The sequence below is a fragment of the Phoxinus phoxinus genome (assembly GCF_949152265.1).
Source record: "Phoxinus phoxinus genome assembly, chromosome: 14".
Classification (NCBI taxonomy): domain Eukaryota; kingdom Metazoa; phylum Chordata; class Actinopteri; order Cypriniformes; family Leuciscidae; genus Phoxinus; species Phoxinus phoxinus.
Window position 1 is genome coordinate 3,454,345 of NC_136889.1, and position 22,522 is coordinate 3,476,866.

Below are 22,522 nucleotides of genomic sequence, written 5' to 3' on the forward strand. Positions count from 1 at the left end.
AAACTGTATTCATGACATTTATTTCCATTTCTCCAGCTGTTTAGTCATTTATTACTTCCCACCCGCTCAGGAACGTTTAGTTCTGTAATGATTTTTACACTGACACTGAAAAGAGATGTTGATGTTTTTGAAAGAAGTCTCTTCTGCTCACCAAGGCTGCATTTATCATCAAAAACACAGTCAAAACTGTAATATTGTGAAATATTATTACAATTTAAAATAACTGTTTTCTTTTGTAATATATTATATAATGTAATTTATTCCTGTGATCAAAGCTGAATTTTCAGCATCATTACTCCAGTTTTCAGTGTCACATGATCCTTCAGAAAGCAGTATAATGTGAAGATTTGCTGCTTAATATGTGTGGAAACCATGATACCAGTGAATAGAAAGTTGAAAAGCATTTATTTGAAATCTTTTGTAACATTATATATGTCAGTACTGTCACGTTTGATCAGTTTAATGCATCCTTGCTGACGAAAAGTATTAATTTCTTTCAAAACTAAAAAATATGACTGACCCCAAACTTTTGAATGGTTGTGTACATCACAGCCTTGAATCAGGATTTTCTACTTGCTGTTTAAATTATTTATGTTTCTTTAATATGTATCTACTAAAAGTTTGATAGAAGCATAGCAACACCCTGGCAACCACCTGCTGTACAACACCGAAGCACCGGAGCTTTTCCCCTGTGCTCTTCCTGTGATGTCGTTTTTTGGCTGTTCATTTTAATGCATGTCCCTGCAGCAAATAGTTACAAAAAAAGTTGAAGTAACTGGGCTTCTGTTCCCCATCTGTGTGTTTTACAGCCTTGGCTTCGGTAAGATGGAACCAGAACTGTGCCTGAACCCGCCTGACAAAACCACCGACTCTCCTCCTCCTCCTCCTCCTCCTGCTGCTGCTGAGGGATGCTACTGACGGGAACGTGTGCGTGCGTGTGTGTGTGTGTGTGTGTGAGTTTGAGAGAGAGAGAGAGAGAGTAGTGTGTGTGTGTGAGAGAGAGAGAGAGAGCAGTGTGTGTGTGAGAGAGAGAGAGCGAAAGAGAGAGCACTGTGTGAGTTTGAGAGAGAGAGAGAGAGAGAGAGAGAGCAGTGTGTGTGTGAGAGAGAGAGAGCGAAAGAGAGAGCACTGTGTGAGTTTGAGAGAGAGAGAGAGAGAGAGTAGTGTGTGTGTGTGAGAGAGAGAGAGAGAGCAGTGTGTGTGTGAGAGAGAGAGAGCGAAAGAGAGAGCACTGTGTGAGTTTGAGAGAGAGAGAGAGAGAGAGAGAGAGCAGTGTGTGTGTGAGAGAGCGCTGTGTGTGTGTGTGTGTGTGTGTGTGTGTGTGAGAGAGAGAGGTAGGTGTGTGTGTGTGTGTGAGAGAGAGAGAGAGAGCAGTGTGTGTGTGAGAGAGAGAGAGCGAAAGAGAGAGCACTGTGTGAGTTTGAGAGAGAGAGAGAGAGAGAGCAGTGTGTGTGTGAGAGAGCGCTGTGTGTGTGTGTGTGTGTGTGTGTGTGTGTGTGTGTGAGAGAGAGAGGTAGGTGTGTGTGTGTGTGTGTGTGTGTGTGTGAGAGAGAGAGAGAGAGAGAGAGAGAGAGAGAGAGAGAGAGAGAGAGCAGTGTGTGTGTGTGAGACGGAGAGAGAGAGCAGTGTGTGTGTGAGACAGAGAGAGAGCAGTGTGTGTGTGTGACAGAGAGAGAGAGCAGTGTGTGTGTGTGAGACAGAGAGAGAGCAGTGTGTGTGAGAGAGAGAGAGAGCAGTGTGTGTGTGAGATGGAGAGAGAGAGCAGTGTGTGTGTGTGACAGAGAGAGAGAGCAGTGTGTGTGACAGAGAGAGAGAGCAGTGTGTGTGTGAGACGGAGAGAGAGAGCAGTGTGTGTGTGAGACAGAGAGAGAGCAGTGTGTGTGAGAGAGAGAGAGAGAGCAGTGTGTGTGTGTGAGACAGAGAGAGAGCAGTGTGTGTGAGAGAGAGAGAGAGCAGTGTGTGTGTGAGATGGAGAGAGAGAGCAGTGTGTGTGTGAGACGGAGAGAGAGAGCAGTGTGTGTGTGAGACAGAGAGAGAGAGCAGTGTGTGTGTGTGACAGAGAGAGAGAGCAGTGTGTGTGACAGAGAGAGAGAGCAGTGTGTGTGTGTGAGACGGAGAGAGAGAGCAGTGTGTGTGTGAGACAGAGAGAGAGCAGTGTGTGTGTGAGAGAGAGAGAGAGCAGTGTGTGTGTGAGATGGAGAGAGAGAGCAGTGTGTGTGTGAGACGGAGAGAGAGAGCAGTGTGTGTGTGAGACAGAGAGAGAGAGCAGTGTGTGTGTGACAGAGAGAGAGAGCAGTGTGTGTGTGTGACAGAGAGAGAGAGCAGTGTGTGTAAGACAGAGAGAGAGAGCAGCGTGTGTAAGACAGAGAGAGAGAGCAGTGTGTGTGTGTGAGACAGAGAGAGAGAGCAGTGTGTGTGTGTGAGACAGAGAGAGAGAGCAGTGTGTGTGTGTGTGTGTGAGACAGAGAGAGCAGTGTGTGTGTGTGTGTCTACGGTTACCGGTACAAGGGAACTAGGTTAGATTAAGAAACTGAGAGAAAATGTAAAGAATATTCTTAAATTTGTAGCTTGCCAGAAATTAATTTATTATGTGGATTTTTCTTGCTTTCTCTTTTTCTTTTTTCTTTTTAGGATAGACTGTTCTTTATATAATGCTGCGTTTGTATGATTTGAAGACTTGTGCAATAAGTTTGACTGTAAGTGTCAGTTTGGTTGATCTACTTCCTGAATCATTGTGTTTGTATTCTTCCTTTTCTCTGTTTTACGGTGAGATGAAATGACCCTTTAACCGTCAGTCTGCACAGCACAGCGTCAAGCCACCGGCTCACAGTACACTGATGTTTACTATGCTTTCTTTTCTTTGTTTGTTTTTGTAACTTAATACTGTATTTTCGGGGAAAACTGACTAATTAGAACCATGCTTCATATTGTAAATAATCATTGATGGAAAAAAGGCTATAAATCTCTGTCATAGGGCACTTTGAGGTGGTTAATACATTTTAAGACAACTAATAAAGTTTTATTTACACTACATTCAAACGCTCTTTACTCTGCATACAGAAGCTCTTGGGACAATTGCTGTATGTGGCAGTTTTTATTTATATAGTATAATATATATAATCACTGTTGGGCAAATGTGCAAGGAATATCATTGTACTGAGCGATTACCATATTCATACAGTACCGGTCAAAAGTTTTGAAACATTAATATTTTTTATGTTTTTGAAAGAAGTCTCTGAGAAAGCTGCATTTATTTGATTTAGAAAATACAGAAAAAAAACTATAATATTGTAAAATATTATTACAATTTAAAATAATGTGCTTTTAATTTAAGATATTTTAATATATAATATATTTCTGTGATGCAAAGCTGAATTTTTAGCATCATTGCATTGATGTGAACTTAACAATATAATCTTTATCACTTTCACACATCAATTTAACACATCCTTGCTGAATAAAAGTATTAATTTAAGTATTTATTTAAAAAAAAAAAAAAAAAATACTGACCCCAAACTTGTGAACGGTAGTGTGTATTGTCACACAAAAAAATATTTTAAATAAATTCTGTTTTTTTTTTACTTATTATTTATCAAAAAATCCTGAAAAATGTATCGCAGGTTATTAAAAATATTAAAAAGCACATCTGTTTCCAACATTGATAATAAATCAGCATATTAGAATGATTTCTGAAGATCATGTGACACTGAAGACTGGAGTAATGGCTGATGAAAATTCAGCTTTGCATCACAGAAATATATTATATTTTAACGTATATTACAATAGAAAACCATTATTTTAAATTGTAATAATATTTCACAATATTACTGTATTTTTTCTGTATTTTTTTAATCAAATGAATTCAGGCTTGACTGGTGTAAGAGACTTCTTTCAAAAGCATTAAAAATAGTAATGTTTCCAAACTTATGACTGTTAATATGTAACATGATATTTACAGGGTCCTCCTAAAAAAAAAATTTTTAGTCAGCATTCAGATTTGTTCCTGAGAATTATCAAGTTTGCATTAAAAAAAATTATATATATATATATATTTTTTTTTAAATATGTTATATGGTGCTCTGAGGCTATGCAACATCATGCAAAAACTGTATTGCAAATGTTCTTCAGTACTGAGGGCTTCCGACAGGGGGCGCGCGCTCTGCTTCTGCTTGTGTGAAATGTGATGCTCGTGCGTCAGCTCGCGCGCAACACGCTTTAACTCCAAGATAAACTCCAGAGACGCAACAGACTGAGCAGCAGAAGGGAAGAGCCACGCAATGAGACCGCTATTCTAACCTCAACCTCCGATTCACACTCTTAAATCCTCCTCGCATGCGTTCAATTCCCAACTTAGGAAAAAGGACGTAGTTTTTTTTTTTTTTTTTTAATTTTGAGACTCTTTAAAAGCAGATTTAATTGCTTTTATAAAGTTCTCATGAAATTGGCTTCAGCACTGAGGATGCAAAACAGAATGACGGAACTTTCTACACGGAAAAGAAGAAGCGCTTTGGATGTTTTTGTGTGTTTGTGTTTTGTTTCGTTGGCTTATTCCTTTAACATTGACTTGCAACATCCCCTGGTGTTTCGGGGACCAGATGCGACGTTTTTTGGATATTCTGTCCTGGAGCACGTCCATGACAACACACGCTGGTGAGTTCATCCAACACAGATTTAAATATGAGTCTGGTTTTGCAGTGTGCGAATTGTACAATGATTTTAAAGGTGTTCAACGTCTTCAAATTAACTTTTTTTTTTTTTTAAATGTAACTTAAGTTGATGTTCGTCTAGCGCAACCCAACTTCTAAGCCAAAGCCAGGTCAAATGTCTTAAAGAGGTTATACAAAAAAAAAAACTAAATAAATATACGTTTATAAATCTATAATTAAGTAGGCCCATAATAAACAACCACAGTACTTACGTTTTCCCGTTATTTTCCTAACGGAAGCGTTCGAGCGCTCATCGGTTGCCATGGATACCTCCTCGTGCAAACGTCACTTCTTCATCAGTTGCGCCAGGTAAAAATAACCGCACTTTTTAGGCTGCTAACTTCTTTTTAAGTGATCTTTTGTGGTCACTGAAGTGTTCATAATGTTATATTAATAAACTATGTAACGTTAAGCCTACTTTAACAGACTCCAAGCCGTTTGTTTTAAACGTCGATGAATGTCATTAAGTTACATTGTCGCCCCCAGCACAGTAACTTATGTCAAATGTAAACTACATTAAAAACCTTTATTTTAAAAACCTAAAATAAAGTTTAGTTTTAAATTAATTTCTAATAAGATGAGAAATAATGAGTTAATATAAAAAAAAACTTTTGTCGCGGTCTTCCGTTGCTGTGGTTACATACGAATATTCGTTATCGTGACGTTAACGCCAAAATGGAACGCAAATAATTTACGTTTTCTGTATGAATGGTGTGTAGATTATTTTCGCCTTTTCTTGGTTTTTGGATGGTCAAGGTGGCTCCAAAAAACAATGGTCGACCATTGAAGGGATAATACATCCAAAAATGAAAATTCTGTCATAATTTATCGCCCTTATGTTGTTCCAAACCTGCATGAATTTCTCTCTTCTGCTGAAGACAAAATAAGATATTTTGAAGAATGTCAGTAATAATCAAACAGTTGATGGACCCCATTGACTTCTGTAGTATTTTCTTTCCTACTATGGAAGTCAATGGCTTCAGTAAACTGTTTGATTACCGACATTCTTTAAAATATATTTTGTGTTAAACAGAAGAAAGAAGCTCATACAGGTTTGGAACAACTTGAGGGTGAGTAGCCTAAATGATGACAGCATTTTCATTTTTGGATTACTTAAAATGTGAATTTTATTGCATTAGGGGATTTAAACCGATTTTGATTGACTTTCAAACCTGAATGATTAAAGTCACTGAGCAAAAATTATGATGCTTTGAGGGAGAATTACACTTGGTTTGATGTTTTGTCTAATATATTATGATTACAAGCAGCACCACAAAATAATCACTCTTAATCACATTACATTCTTTAGCATTAGCAGCTCGTACTATATAAATACACAGTAACATGAGCACTGTAAAGCACTTTGCATGTTTGCCCTTACTTTACTTTTACAACCGACTTTTGTCAATACATTTCAAACATGCAACTTTTTTTTGTTAATTCTCTTGTGACGGCACAGATGTTAAGCCTTTCTTCCAAAATCTGTCCTAAATTTGAAAGGGAAACTCTGGCCAGCACCCAAATCATTGCCTTTTGCTTCAGTGGAGATAATGATGTAGTGCTTACATCACTGAATTGAAGAGCCAAACCATGACAGTGTGACAAGACGAAACCACCTCCAGTCCTAATTCACTTATTAGGCATCCTTATTAGTCACACTTTCAGATAAAAGAAACAGACCTACAAAGAATATTAGTTTTATTTTCCCTTTTACAAGACCAAAAACTGTATGAATGGACTGTTGTATCCTCCGAGGTTGTGTGTGTCGCTGTGTTGTGCTGTACAATGAGAGTGTGTTTCTCCTCCTGATGTGTGTAGGATTGTGGTTGGGGCTCCCAGAGCAAACTCGTCTTTCAGTAGTTCAGTTCAGTCGCCCGGAGCCGTGTACAAGTGCCGAATCCGCAACAACCCGGAGCAACGCTGCACTGAGATGGACCTCGGCAGAGGTGTGTGTCTCGCAACATCTCACACACACACCCCAAACTCACACTGATATCAAAGAACAGCAGAATACAGTCACGAAAAAACTATATATATATATATATACATACAAGTAGTATAGTGCTGTCAAATCGATTACCGGTAATCGCAATTAATCACATCTAACATAAACGTTTGTATAATATACCGGTGAAACTCGAAAAATTTGAATATGGTGCAAAAGTTCATTTATTTCAATAATTCAACTTAAAAGGTGAAACTAATATATTATATAGACTATTTACATGCAAAGTGAGATATTTCAAGCCTTTATTTGTTATAATTTTGATGATTATGACTTACAGCTTATGAAAACCTTTTCACAATATTCTAATTTTGAATTTGGGGTTTTCATAAGCTGTAAGCCATAATCATCAAAATGATAACAAATAAAGGCTTGAAATATCTCACTTTGCATGTAAATAGTCTATATAATATATTAGTTTCACCTTTTAAGTTGAATTACTGAAATAAATGGACATTTGCACCATATTCATATTTTTTCGAGTTTCACCTGCATATATACATACATGGACACAGACACACAGACAATGGAAAAGCAGTAAATATCACCACATAACGAATTAATAACTTGATAAAACTACTATAAGTTTATCCAATCTTACCAGGATACATACAGTACAATCACATATAGGTTTAAACTATATAGCTTGAAAAAATGTAAACTGCATTAGCAAAATATAAAAAATGGGATAGTACATCCTACTTTACCTGCATACATACAGTATACTGTACTTGCGTATAGCAATATGATCTATATAGCAAATCTTGGCTGCGTGTTTGTTTACATTGTATTATCGCACAGCTCCATCCATCCATCCAAAGATGGATATATATTATATCCAGCTTTCTCTGCATACAAACAGTATTCATGTAAAGTGATACTATAGCAAATCTCAACTGCCTGAATCTTTTTTTAGTCACAAAATGTAACCATATTATCACTCAGCTCTTCATATAAAGTTCTATATAAGTTGTACATAAGTATATACAATATATAAATATGTATACAATACATTCACATACGCTGATATATACTAGCACATATCTCAACTGCTTAAAGTCACAAAATGTCAACTATATTATCGCCCAGCTCTTATATGCTAAGGCATGAAGATATTATGATCATTAACATAAAGATTTTCTTTGAAACAATGTGTATCATTAAAAAAGCACTATAATTGTATATACAAAAAACTTGTATAAGTCAATAATGTAGAAGAACGTGTATAGATAGAGACACGTGCATAGATGTTTGGAACTTGCAAAACTGGAAGGGAAACCGTGTTAATGTGTGTGTGTGTGTCAAGTGTGCTTGTGTTTGACAGCACCTGCTCAAGTACAAAACAGTTAGAAGATGCCGTCTGTGCGGGCAAATCACAGAGCAAACGGTTTTAACCCAAACCACTATACCACTGAAATGGCTCATGAAGTTAAACATGGAATTTGGACCGGTCAATATTTGAAAACCTGCCTGGACGAATGTTTTAGCAGCCTTGTTTTCATCACGTTTAATAACTTTTCACAGCCCAGTTAACACAGGGCTGTTCTTTTATCCTGTTGTTTTCACACTTACTCGTGTTATACTAACAGACATTTTCAGCACTGATAGCGCTAGTTAACCGTTTCCTTTTGTAAACATGCATCATACTATGAGCTTGTTTATGTGATAGACAGCAGTATCTTAAAAGCTTTTTCTTTTCGAACATTATTAATATTACTGTGTGAAATCATTTCAAATGCCTGTAGCATTTTCTGTCTGGCTCCTGCAGTATTTTGATAGAAATGATGAATGGTTTGGCTAATATTTTCCGATCGGCTGTGCCAAAGAACCAGTGTGTAGAAATCTCTTGAAGCTCTGAGTTCTTTTCTTGTGGTGGGGAGATGAGAGTGGTTTATGTGGCTTTAATGCGCACACTTCTGCTTACGCTGGGTCTTACTGACGGAACACACATGAGCAAATGAGGCGTGTCAGCGGGCCTGGGGCCCCAGCTTTCAGTTTACATCCATCATACGGGATAGGACCCCTCAGAGGCCCCCTCGAGAAATATCGCTACTGATATGAGGGAAACTAGAGTCTGTTAAAAAGGACCTATTATGCCCTTTTTGCAAAGTCTTGATTTAGTGTTTAGGCTCCACTAGAATAGGTTTTCATGCATGAATGTTCAAAACACATTATTTTCCTCATATTCTCCATTGTTGCGGCTCCTCTCTTCCCAGTCTGTCAGTAACGCTCTGTTAAGTTCCTGTCTCTCTGAAGCCCCTCCTTCTGAAAGGCACGCTGTGCTCTGATTGGTCGGGTGGATCAGTGTGTTGTGATTGGTCGAGCGCTTTGAGTGTGTTTTGGGAAATGTCCCACTCCTTACCAGTTTCAACACACTACTAACTAACTCAACCAGGCCCCGCCCCTTTATATGAATTATTTAAATTAGGAATATTGTGACGTGTTCGTTCCCGGCAGAAACTCAAGACTACATTGGAGGCGTTTCAGGGAGTACAAAAACAGTGACACTGATATAGAGAATAACTCCCGCTGGAGGGACTTTGTGTAACTTTGCAGAGCTTTTAAGTTGCTAAGAGACTATAAGTCGCTCCGGAGTATAAGTCGCATCAGTCAAAAAATGCGTCACGAAGAGAAAAAAAACATATAAAAGACGCACTGGAGTATAGAGTACTATTAGAAATTTATTTTATAAATCCAAGACCAAGAACAGACATTTAATCTGGCAAGTTATTCAGCTGCACACTAGCACACAGAACAACAGGCTGAAGGTGTCCGGTATGTTAGCGTAACACATTTACAGTTATTCAACAACACAATAGCATAAAGAACATATGAGGCTGAATAGGCTAAATTAACATTAGCCAGCGAGTCCAACAAGTTACCGGTAAGCAAGTTCACCAATCTCATCACACAACACTGAATACATTGAGTTCTTCCTCTGTGTCGCTTCTGAACAACTCCGCCAACTAGAGCGCCCTCTCGCGGCTGTAGACGGTAATGTTTTCTCTTGCTTCATCTCAGTCAGTATGAATTCATTTTGATATATAAGTCACACCCGACTATAAGTCGCAGCCAAACTATGAAAAAAAAGTGTGACTTATAGTCTGGAAAATACGGTAAATTTAAAAAAGCATTATAGGTCCTCTTTAAAGGAATAGTTCAGCTAAAAATTGTCGTTCTTAGCTTATGTGACTTTATTTCTTATGTGGTACAGAAACTATAGCAATAGTATTTCTGGTAAACATAATACATTTTACACAGTTATTAAACTGAACTGAATCAACACTGAACTGACTTCAACTGAATAATGACAGTTATCGTCTTTATTTAGAGCTACTTTACAGCAGAATTGAACTTTGCATCATTGATTGCTATTTTCCTGTTGATCGCTGTAAAGCTGCTTTGAAACAATCAGTTTTGTATAAAGCACTATTTAAAAAGGTGAATTAGAACATAATTTTTTATGTTCCACGGAAGAAGGAGGGTGGGTGAGTAAATTATGGCAGTAATTTTTAGTGAACTATTTCTTTAAACCTTATTTTAAATGTCTGTTGTCAATTTATGAAGAGTGTTTTATGACTCTTGTGGACGGGGTCAGACGATATACACCGTGCCATGACTAGACATTTACTCATCCACTTGGAGACACACAACTATTTATTGGTTCCTATAAGTGGTCTTGATAATTGCAAGCATATTTAGTGCAATTCTTTAGCCGTGTACTGAAGATCTTTTCTCCTGTTTTTACAGCATTCATTGACGTTCATTACTGGTAAATACGTTCCAACTGTCCTCAGTTTTTATGGGAGGTAATTCTCCACTTTCTAGAATGACATTAGCTTCATCAAATACAGTAATTATAATATTTCCTTTTTAAGCAACACAGAGCCCATTCAAAGACATATCCAGGAAGAGCAATTACGATCTTTATTTAGAGTAATAGAGTCAGTTCATTGTCTGTGTGATGAGGGGGTTTTGCATTGTATAGTGTACTATAAGTTCTGACTAAGTTTCAAAACCTATGAGATGACTACCCAGACACCCTTTAAAGCCATCATAGATGTTTGAAAATAACATACCGGCACCTCCTCCTAAACCTAACCGAAAGTGTTAAAAAAGCAAACTCAAAAAAGAAATAAAAACACAATTGCAGAAGCTAACATGCATGCATAACTTTCTTCTACAAATCTTTACTACATCAGAAAAGCCGAGCTTATGAACTTAATTACGAGCTACTAATTACATCTTCAATACTGTGCTAATTACTCTCTCTAAAAAGTTGTGCATTACTTATTACTTTCTAAATCCCATATCAATCTCTACCAGTTGAACAATACTAGACATTACACTTTTAATCCCTTCAAATAAATAATGTAAAATTATGATTCTTCAACTGAGCAACGTATTTAAAGCCAGAAGCATTTTTTTTCATTAGACATTAAATTTTAATGTTAAATCCATTGTTTTATATATATTTGTACTATAGTCTATACAGTATTTAATGCAACTACATCAGAAGTAACTGAAAAAGGGAAAAGTAATTAAATTACTGTAATATTGCTTAGTAATGCATTATCAGTAATGTGAGGTCATGATATAGTATTGTGCAAGGAACCGTGCAAAAATAAGTCTTTATTAATAATAGATAATCTTAGATTGAAAAGTAATAAAAGTGTTTTACTGCCACTAGTGCTAATTTTAGTTGGAAACTGCAGTGAATTATCGTCAAAACACATTTCTTAAAACCTTTATGTATAATGCATTATAAAGGTATTCATAATCTACGTTATAATGCTTTTCATTAATAATTGTAACCAAAATAAAATGCATTATAATATTTGAAGATTCCTTATTACGTCAGAAATTGGTTGGTAGTCACGTATACCTTCTAAAGGTGTGTCCAGTGAATAGATAAGTATTATAATGTATTATAACTGGTTACAATTAATCATGAAATTATACAAGGTGCTTTAGAATGCATAATTAATGCATTGAAAATACTTTATGCTTTATGTATTTACTTTATACTTTATGCATTATATACAAAGGCTCTTAGTAAAGTGTTACCATACCAATACGGTTTATGTTGGAGGCACAGTTTTCCAATGAGCCTGGGTTGTTTACAATTCATACAATAGTGCAATTTGTACAGAAAATAGGTCTAATGTAGTGTAGTAATTGTGTCTTAGTATTGCATTACTAGCTAAGCAACATGCTAATGCCAACTATTGGACTGAGCTATTATTGGCAGTCATTTTGATTCCACAGTGTTCTCTGTTGACTCTCAAGCTAAAGGGGTGATGAACTGAGAAATAAAAATGTCCTTGAGCTTTTGACATATAAGAGGTCATCATACTATAAGAATATCCTATAAGTTTCAGAACTGAAATCTTCCTTGTTAGTCCAATAAAAGCTTTTATTGACAGCAGGCTCAGCGAACGACAGGCTTTTTAAAGTGGGGATCTATGATGTCACAGGGTATCAAACCCCGCCTCCGCAGAAGAAGATTGACGCCCACTTCAACACCGTCTGTTTAGCCCCGCCCATCGACTCACACATTACATGAAACTCATTATAATATGCAAAACTGTTATCCAATCATAGCAGTGGGCGTTTACTTCCAAGTCTTCAATGCGGCACGCCCATATAAACCCAGCGTTTCTGGAGCTAGGCTCAAAACTAGGGTAGAAAATAGCCTATTATTTATTAATTTAGATGTTGTTAAATGTAAAAATATATATTTTTTAAAGTAATTGTGTGCACATCCCACCTTCTGGCAGGTGCAGGACAAAAGAAACTACTAATGTGAAAAAAATGTACTGTCCGCAACACTGCTTTTAACTCCCATATTTAATAAAAAAGGCAACGTTTCGACCCTACTAGGTCTTCTTCAGGCAAAATTATTTCTGAAAATTTAGCATGAAGAAGATCCAGTGGGGTCGAAACGTTTCCTTTTTTATTAAATATGGGAGTTAAAACTAAAGCAGTGTTGCAGACATTACATTTTTCCACTTTAAATGTAAAAACCAAGCGAACATCATAAGTTGACCTCAGACAACAATATAAAAAAATGTCAAAAGCCAGTTCATGACCCTTTAAGCTTACCATGGTGATCAAAGTAGAGATAGCATGCGCATTTGTTTTCCTTCAGTTATCGGTTAACCAACCAGCACACTCCGGCCTCTCGCTCCGTCACTCCGCACTTCCAGATCTCGTTCTCTTCAGAGAGAAGGCCATCCCCTCGCTGAGCGGTTCACAACCAGAAGAACACGGCTTTCAGGACCCACATGAGAAAACAAACACGTCTGTTACGGAGATAGCCGGGGGAACCGGGGTCGGTGATTTGATGAGATGTTTATAGTCTCAGGAACATTCCTCGCGCCCTCTCATTTGAAGCAATGGCCAAGGTTTTTTAGAAGGGAATTCTTCTTGCGGTTTTCCTCCAGTCTTGAACCCGTGAAACATATCTGTGTTCGATGAGTAGTGTTTTTTGGACGGTGCTTCGCTGCTAATTGCTGAAAATAATGTTTCGTCCATATCCCAAGCAAACTTCATCTTGGTTTTTGACAGTTTGTATTTTCCTCCTAACTCGAGATCTGGCGCTCGCCTTTGTGTGCTTTGGATGCTTCACAGCTTTAGGGGCAAAAGCATTAACTTCCAACAACTCAAACAAGACGTGATTAGAACCATTTGTCCCACCTTTGACAAACTGCTGTTTAGGAGGTAAAAGGTCGTTTCCTGACAAGATTTCGTGTAATAGCTGCTGAAAATACTAGCTTATGAACTTCCACCCGAGACAAAAACTTGCCTAGTCGACCATGGTCCTATATATACAGTGTATTACCATTCAAAGTTTTACTCAGCAAGGATTCATTAAATTAATCAAAAGTGACTTCTGTTTTGTTTCAAACGAATTCTGTTCATTTTAACTTTCTATTCTGAATTATTATTCGTGTCGTGTGTTACCATGATTGTGTTGTGTTGTGTTGTGTTGTGTTGTGTTGTGTTGTGTTGTGTGAATGACACTGTGCACCTTCTTTATATTAGTATTTACTTCAGCTTGTACTTGTGATGAGCTGTGATTCTTCATGTGACTTTCTCATCACTGCCTGTTTTTGGTGGTTGTCAGTCAGTGTACTACAGAATAAAAATGCAAAACAGATAGTACTTCAACAGGTTGGTATATTAACATATTTTATACCTTGGTCTGGGTGAATACTCGATTCTGATTGGCTGCAGGGTGTCCCTCAAAAAGTGATGTAGGACACCTAGTAAATGAGTTCTAAAACCGTTAGATTTCGATTGTAAAACTAATTAAAAATAAACTAATGTTTTAAAAATGTGTTATTTGGCAAGTGAACATGGTATAATGCCCCTCGAGGTGTCCATTGTCAGGTATTAAAGGAACCGTATGTAAGAAATGTATTTAAATTAATCATAAAATGGCCCTGATATGTCAGTAGACATTAAGAAATCATGTTAATTTCAAATACTTATATCACTGACAACAGTAGTCCGGCCAGGATATTGTCATTTAAAAGTGAAGTCGCAGCCCTCAACTGATGTTGATGTTGTCATGTTGTGTTTTGGCCTGATGCGCCACCCTCCACCTATCTACCAATCACGAAGTCAGTAGTGTCTCGGCATCCGGGTTGCCAGCTCTGCTCTAGTCTTGTCATTGGAAGCTCCTTGTAGCAGCCGACGTTCCTGCTGGATCCTGCAGCCTATCTGGCAACCTCAAATCAGGGGGGAGGGGGAGGGGATACACCGCTCTACAGTCATTTGAAAGTGATTGCAGTACCAGTTTTGACCACAATCTTACATACGGTTCCTTTAATGGACTTCGGCGGGGGCAAGACCGCTGCGCGTCGGACGGTTCACGCCTTGCCGTCATCCATTAATACCTGACAATGGACACCTCGTCGGGCATTAACCCTTACATATACTAGTTAATTAAATGTTTTTTTACGTTAAATCTTTAAAACCTAAAATTTTGCTACTGTATTTTTACAGAAAAGGTCTAGCAACCACAGATGCCATTTTTACCATAAATTTCACCTATTTTTTTTTAGTTTTTAAGTTTTTTAAGTGTTGGTAGTAGACAGCAAAACTACTCACTAGGTTTTGGACTGGTGTGAAGAATTTTTTTTTTTTTTTTGGTAATGCATTGCTTCATTTATTCATACCGAAACTGGGTGGGAGTAGAACAGACATCCGAGTTCAATTGGGCATTTCGCAGCCTAAGTCTGGAAGTGTCTGAGCCGATGCTGTCAGTCTGCTGAGAAGGAAGAGAAAATAACCAGAGCCAAAGAAAACAGCCGCAGTCCCGGGAGCCATCACTCTTTTCCTGCGGACAGTCACAGTTTGCCCCTCAGAGGGCCGCTGTAGCTCAACGCTCATAGATAAACATTAAAGTCGACCCTTATGCTTAGATAAACTCCCTGCAGGAATAACACGCCTGTGCTCATAAATCCTCCATTTCTGTACACTAATAAAACCCAAAATGGACAATAGAATACCTCCAAAATAGAACAAATCTGATTCAAGAAGCTGATATGTCATGGTTCATATTTCCCGAGATCACCAGCATTAGTTTTGTCATTTTTAATCCTAACATTTCGAGGTAAATGAACCGATATCATGCATGCTTGTCATGTATTTGATTTCGAATTGAATTGGTTAGTTTAAAAGTAGACCTGCCCGTACGCTAAGTTTCGGTTCATTTTTGTGACGCGCTGCAGTTCACGGAGAATGAGACGGCAGAAAGCGCATCCTTTTGGTTTTCTTTATTTTACAAAACGCAACATTTTGTTGTTATTGTGAGTGTTCACAAATAAAAATAGACCCTTTACAGTATTGCATGATGTATTATTCTTATCTAATGTATCATTTTGTATGACCAAAAATGACTAGTGAGTATATTAAGTTGTTTTCGCTGTTATCAGGAAAAAATGCGAGTGATCACGCCGACGCCTCTGTCATGCAGTAAGCATGCTAATACTTTAGCTTCCACACGCTGCACAAACACTTGGATATGCGCCTAATAATAGCGCACATTTAACCATAGAGTGAGCAGCCAAGTAAAGTTGCTACCTTATTAAGCCATATTTGAGGTCGATGGATGATAGGCGAACCTTCGGATTTACTGCCCGACGTGTAATTAGCCGGTAACGTCCTCACGGATTGCGTGAATATTTGTTTTATTTATTTTTTCGACTAACCGACTAATACATTTGTGACCCTGGACCACAAAACCAGTCTTATGGGTAATTGGGTTTTTATTTTATGTTTTTTTTTTTTCAATTGAGATTTATACATCATCTGAAAGCTGAATAAATAAGCTTTCCATTGATGTATGATATGTTAGGACAATATTTGGCCAAGATACAACTATTGAAAATCTGGAATCTGAGGGTGCAAAAATATTGAGAAAATCGCCTTTAAAGTTGTTCATTTATGTTCACGATTGTGCTGCACTCACTCACAAAAATACAGGTTTAGTATATTTCCGGTAGGAAATTTACAAAATGTGTTCATGGATCATGATCTTTACTTAATATCCTAATGATTTGGGGCATAAAAGAAAGTTAGATAATTTTACTTATGACTTATGACTGGTTTTGTGATCCAGGGTCACAATTGTGGTCGACAAGAAGTTTAATGTTTAGTTGACTATTAGGAAGCAGTCCTAGTCTAGACTTTATGATTCCCAAGTAGAGCAGTTGCACACCAGCATTGTGAGCATTGGATCAAGTTCATACACTTTATATATTCATATTTGATGAGTTTCACATTTCAAATATTTTGTGTTGTACTCATCTTACTAACACAAATTCTTTTGTTCGATCTGTAGCAGCATTGTCTGTATTTAAGCATATTACACTGTCTCAAACAATTGTCTGTCTGAGTTTTGTTTCAGGCTGTCTGGTCTCAGCGTGGTTTTATTGCTTTTCTCTTTGTTTGTTTCTCGGTTGGCTACAGTAACGTTCTCATTCTTTACTCTAGGAAATAAGCAGAGGGAGTCCTGCGGGAAGACGTGTCAAGGCGACAGGAACAACGAGTGGATGGGGGTCAGTCTCGCTCGACAGGACAAAACCAACGGCAAAATTCTGGTATGTTCCGTTTAAACACAGAAAACAACCATTGTTTTACAACTGTGACTCTAAATTCTGATTGGATGAGTTGTGTTTGAAGCAATGCAGAGATGACGTTTTTTTTTGTAGGCCAACCCGGAAGTTATGATCACCCTGGTTCCCTCAACAAAAAGCCTATAGGATATATCCATTGGCTTTTGGATTATTGCAGAAAATAAGCTTAAAAGTTGTTGAACAAAAGGAACTTTTTTGGGTCACAGAGCTTATTTTCTGCAATAATCCAAAAGCCAATGGATAAATCCTATTGGCTTTTTGTTGACTAAATCGCATTCAGGCATTTATCAAAAAAATAACCAAAAACATTTGGATGAACCAGAAGTGCAAAAATATGAACTAGTTTCTGGGTTTTAGGATACATTTTTGCAGCACAATTGCCTTAATATTTTACAGTACAATAGTAACCTGTTCAAAGTTTAATGAAACATGAGGATGAAAGACTCAATCGTTAAACAGGTAATTATGGTCAAAATGGTCCAGATTTAACGTGACTGATGTATCAGAGTAGGAAATTGATGCTTTCGCCAATTTGTTTGATTACAATAGACTTTTTTTAAAAGATAATAATCTCAATCATGCTTTACTTTATTCGTTGTTCCACTTTTTTTTCCTAACAACCTATTTTTCAACCATCTCAGCAGTTGTTTAATACAAACCACATCGACTTGTAAAACATGGGCAGAAACTAAAGCCATCATTGTTACAAATATCTTTCACGACGACCGCATTGTTAAACTCCAGCTGTTCCATACATCAAGAGCAAGCAAGACTGGAGCTTAGTGTTTGAAGTGAGGGCCATTTTATCATGATGACAAACTGGAGCTCTAGAATAGATGCTCTAAATGGACAAACAAGTCAAACAAGACGTCAGCAGCACCGATCTGCTCAGTTTCCAGGTTTCTTCAGGCTTGAATTGAGTCGTGGTGGTCCGATTCGAGGTCAGACTCCTCGTTTACGTCTTAACTGCAGAACCCTGTCGTGGGGTTCTCTGGGTTTTGATGGGCGTCTTTCAGGAAGGCAGGATCAGGGTGGTCTGACAGAGGCAAGGACACTTACAGCACTGATATGTTCAAATCAAAGAGGTTGAGGGAGAGATGTTATAGTGGTAGCTGTAATGATGGTAATTTGGTTGGTTGATTAGTATTTACAATTCAGGACCGGATTAAACATATGAGCATTCAGGCTCATGCCCAGGAGAACCACGTGCAAGAGAGACACCAACACAATCAAGGCTGTGTATAAATGTTTTTAATTGGCTGGAGATGTGGCACAGCAACCGAAGACGTGGCGTAGCTCATGCAATAAGATTTTAGAGCTGAATCTGTGTTTTATATAGTGTATTTTGCCATGGAGCGGAGGTGAGATTGCAGTCAGGGTGACATTGAGTTTTTTTTTGCACCATAAACTTGATATGCATGATACCGTTTGGGGTATGTTTAATTTTTTTTAGAGAAATTAATGCTTTTATTCAGCTAGGACACATTAAAACGATCAAAAGTGACAGTAAAGACAGTTATAATGTTAATGCTGTTTTAAACTGTCTAATCATCATATAATCCTGAAAAAGCACAACCGTTTTCAATATTGATAATAATAAGAAATGTTTCTTCAAATCAGCATATTAGAGTGATTTCTGACGGATCATGTGACAGGAATTACAGGAATAAACTATTTAAGATATTTTCAGATAGAGAACAGTTATTTTTAATTATAATATTATTTAACCAAATTGCTGTTTTTACTGTATTTGTAATAAATGTAGTCTTTAAAAACAACATTGGTAAGACTTGGTAAAAGCAATCCCAAACATTTGAATGATCAAATGTGCTTTATAGTGAAAGCTGTGTGCATACAAAATGTATTTTATAACCTGAAAGCACTTCGACTTTATAGATGCATATACATGCGTTTACAGCGTGTGTCCCACCGCAACAAATATCTGCATTTGAAGGGAGTCACGTTTACATGTAAGGCATGTACGAGAGCTGTTGGGCAGATGTGGTGGCCTTCTCTCAGCCAATCAGCTCTCAGCATGAGCAGAAACATGATTAGCCCGTGATCCACGGTGACTCAGAGCCTCTGAGGGGAAAAGCACATCTCAGACTCATTCCTGATTTAGTTAAGCATTACGTATTTCATTACGTCTGTCCTGTGTGTTTCCCAATGCCGGCTGCCAGGGAATAAGTTGGAGTTTGTTCCTTTGGTTGTCATTAGACAGGCTGAGGCTGTTTTATTGACATTCAGGTTATCAAATGTGGATTGTTTTGAGTTTAGATGATAGTAGAGCTGCCAACACAGTAAAGTGAACTGCTTTATGCCTGGTACAGCTGTCCCAGATGAAAGATGACCAATAATAACCAATTTCTGTGGTCGTGGCTCCTAAACGGTGGTCCTACATCGTACAGTGAGAGAGGTTAAAAGATGGCCATTGTCACGATCTTGCGACCAAAGATACTATAGCCTGTGATCATTTTCTGACAATGTCAGAAATTTAGCATGTAAAGTCCGGCTGATCGGCCCAACTTCCGGTTTCTGCCCAGACGGTGAAGGATACAGCGTGTTAACATTTTTCCGCGTCTCAAAGTAATTTGGTTAATTAAGACACATTCACATATGCAATCATCTCGTTTTAATCTGACTCCATGAATTAAAACGGTTCAATGTGACGAAATAAGGTTATGTTTACACTTAAAATAGTGAACATGGATGAATGAAATGATAACTTAAACCATTAATTGTACCCACCAGCATAAATGTAAAATGTTACGAGAGAGAGAGAGAGAGAGAGAGAGAGGGAGGAAAAGGCAGAGGGGACCCAGAGAAACCAGCGCATCCAAAGAAAAGAGAGCGAGCAACAATTGTAATCGACTTTTATCCTTTCCCCCGACCATGTGACTAACACCCAGGTGTGAGATATTCAAACTGACCAATCAGACAATCACAACTTCCCCCATTGTTCAAACCAAGGCCTTGGTTGCTATCAGCATGGTCCTTGTGAGAGAGAAGCGGGGTGAAAAGCAAATGTATTGGATTATTTCCAATCTTACAAGCATGATCATTTTACAGTGTGTTTGCTGCTACAACCTACGTCTACTGACTAGCCAATAAAAATGCAACATGAAATGGCGTATTGATCAACGCGATATGGCGCTAAAAATTCAAACTCCATTTGCAAAATTGTCATGCCAAGCCTCTTTTCCCTAGCCGTGAGCGCATCCATATTCTCCTCTTTTGCTTCATCCTCTTTTTTTATCGCACATAAAAACCACAATTGGCAAAATGCGATTCACCTTGCTCTATTTGTTTGCGATTAGCGCATGCTGATGACTTTTCATTCGTCGTAGCCTACGATTCAATAGGTGTCATCATTGTGCAGTCTACATGCATGTCGAACCCAAGTTTATTTTCAGAGTTATTTGTAATGATCTTATAGGATTGCCGAAATCACAAAGTCTGCAGACATAAGACTCTGACAGTCAAACAGACTAGCAGTGTTTCTCAACACAACAAACTTCTGCCAGATAGTCATCTGACATCATGTGTGAGCATTTTTTTATGAATCCATGTGGCTGTAATATCGTTGTTTATCTCAATGGACTGTGTAAGAGCTGTTGTGCAGTTTCCAGCATGGAGAAACTGGAAGCTGAACTGTGTTTTGGAGGGAGTTTGGTTTCTCCACAATCCTGAGCTTTTCAACGAGGGATTTGACTCTACATAAAATGGGGAAAGGAAAATTTGTGGTATACGATTATAGGACTGTATTAATGAGCAAAACAGAGAGTTTTTAGATTGTTGAAGGGTTTGCGTGATCATTTCTTGTTGTTATAATGACTCGTTAAAAGTGGTTGTTACTTGAAGTTGTTAGTGGTGTTTGCTAAGACAAGTATCACTGTTTCTACGGTATTTCTCATACAAACACATTTATTAGACTTTGAAGTGTGCTACGGACATGAATACTAATGCACATTTTAGAAAGCAAGATGTGTCATCACAGCAGAAAAGCAAATCTGATGTGAAAACGTATTTTCTACGAATCTAAGAGGAAAAAACTGAGCCTTTATGAACAACGATGTTGTTCATCACAGGAATAAATTACATTTTTTACAATATGTTAGAATAGAAAACAGTTCTTTTAAATTGTAATAATATTTCACATTATTGCGTTTTTTACTGTTTTTGATCAAATCAATGCTGTGTTGGTGAGCGTAAGAAATTAAAACATTAAAGTTTCATAAAACATAAAAGAAATAAGTTTCTTATGCTCACCCAGGCAGGATATATGTATGTGTCTGTGTTTTTGTTTATATTTTGCAATATACTAGTACTAGTATGTACTAAAATGCTTCCCATGAGATAATTAAGTCAAGATCACCACAAAAAAAATATTTTATGTTAGGATCATGAGGAAAATTAAGCCAAAATCAGGAGAATATTAAGAAAAAATATGAATGCATGGACTCTTAGGGTTTCTGTAACAATCCTAATCTTCCCTAAAACTTTAACACTATCCATCCTGGCAAGAACTTCCTTCAGGCATTTCCTTCAGGAAATGCAACTACTTTAGTTACTGTCCTCTGTCTATGACCTTTTTGCTTTCTCTTTGTCTGTTCTCTCTCTCTCTCTCTCAGAGTCTCTCTCTCTCTCTCTCTCTCTCTCTCTCAGAGTCTCTCTCTCTCTCTCTCTCTCTCTCAGAGTCTCTCTGCTCTCTGGCTGGCTTCACAGCCTTGAGCGCTTCTGTTGTTCCAGAGATCAGAGATGTTTGAATGAAGATGCTCAGCTTTCTAAAACCAACAACCCCCTCTCAGTGGACATATTAGATCCACAGCCGTGGCCAGCTTGGTTTGTCTCAGAAGTTAATTTGGCACTGGAATAAAGAGAAGAAGCTTTGTCTGTGTATCCTGTTTGTTTCTTGGTGATGATGATGCAATTTTAGACCTGATGTGTGTGCGATATACACACCTTAGTCATGGCAGACACTATATTAAATTAGATGCCAATGAAAAAGAGGGATGTAGAGTCTGGTCAATGGGTTGTACTTGTACCTGTGATTCATGTCAAATTAAATACGCTGTCTACACTGTCTAACTACTCCCTGTCTCTCTTCCCCCTTCCTTTTGTTTTATGGTCTGCAGGCGTGCGCTCACCGCTGGAAGAATGTATACTATGAATCGGAGTATATTCTTCCCCACGGATACTGCTCCATCATCCCAGCCACTCTGCAGGGCAAATCACAGCCTCTCATTCCGTGTTATGAAGGTATCGGCTCGCTCAATAACTCCCTCAATAGTCAATCCTGAAGTGTTATTTTTTTATATACTACTATAGTATTTAATGTTTTGAATTAGATTTAATTTTTATATTTTCAGTTTTTATTTCAATTTCTGGTTTAAAGTTCTAGTAATTTTATGTGCTTTTGCCAGTTTTATTTGTTGTTGTTGTTGTTTTAATAGTTCTATTTAGCCTCAATTTATTTTTATTTCACATTTAGTTTTAGTCATTTTGTTATGTACTTTTGTCAGTTTTATTTTTTTAATTTATCTATTAAACTTTTTATATAATATTTTTCTTTATTTTATTTTTAGTAATTTTAGTACTTAAACTTGTCTAAAATCTAATATTTATATTTAATTTTATTTATTTATTTTATTTAGCTTTATTTC

The 22,522-nt window shown here is 37.5% G+C and overlaps 2 protein-coding genes across 3 annotated transcripts in view; both read left to right on the forward strand.

Annotated features, from left to right (window-relative positions):
- Window positions 1-3,033, forward strand: part of golga4 (golgin A4) — a 65,129-nt gene extending 62,096 nt beyond the window's left edge. The window contains exons 25-26 of the mRNA XM_079634467.1: window positions 810-979; window positions 1,043-3,033. Coding sequence (XP_079490593.1) covers window positions 810-824 — 15 coding nt within the window. The 3' untranslated portion in view covers window positions 825-979; window positions 1,043-3,033. The remainder of the gene's footprint in view (window positions 1-809; window positions 980-1,042) is intronic.
- A 1,177-nt stretch (window positions 3,034-4,210) lies between these two features.
- itga9 (integrin, alpha 9) overlaps window positions 4,211-22,522 on the forward strand; it is a 92,697-nt gene continuing 74,385 nt past the window's right edge. For both annotated transcript variants that reach the window (XM_079634986.1, XM_079634987.1), the window contains exons 1-4: window positions 4,211-4,650; window positions 6,525-6,652; window positions 16,717-16,823; window positions 21,995-22,118. In XM_079634986.1, the coding sequence (XP_079491112.1) occupies window positions 4,436-4,650; window positions 6,525-6,652; window positions 16,717-16,823; window positions 21,995-22,118 (574 nt within the window). In that variant the 5' untranslated portion in view covers window positions 4,211-4,435. The remainder of the gene's footprint in view (window positions 4,651-6,524; window positions 6,653-16,716; window positions 16,824-21,994; window positions 22,119-22,522) is intronic.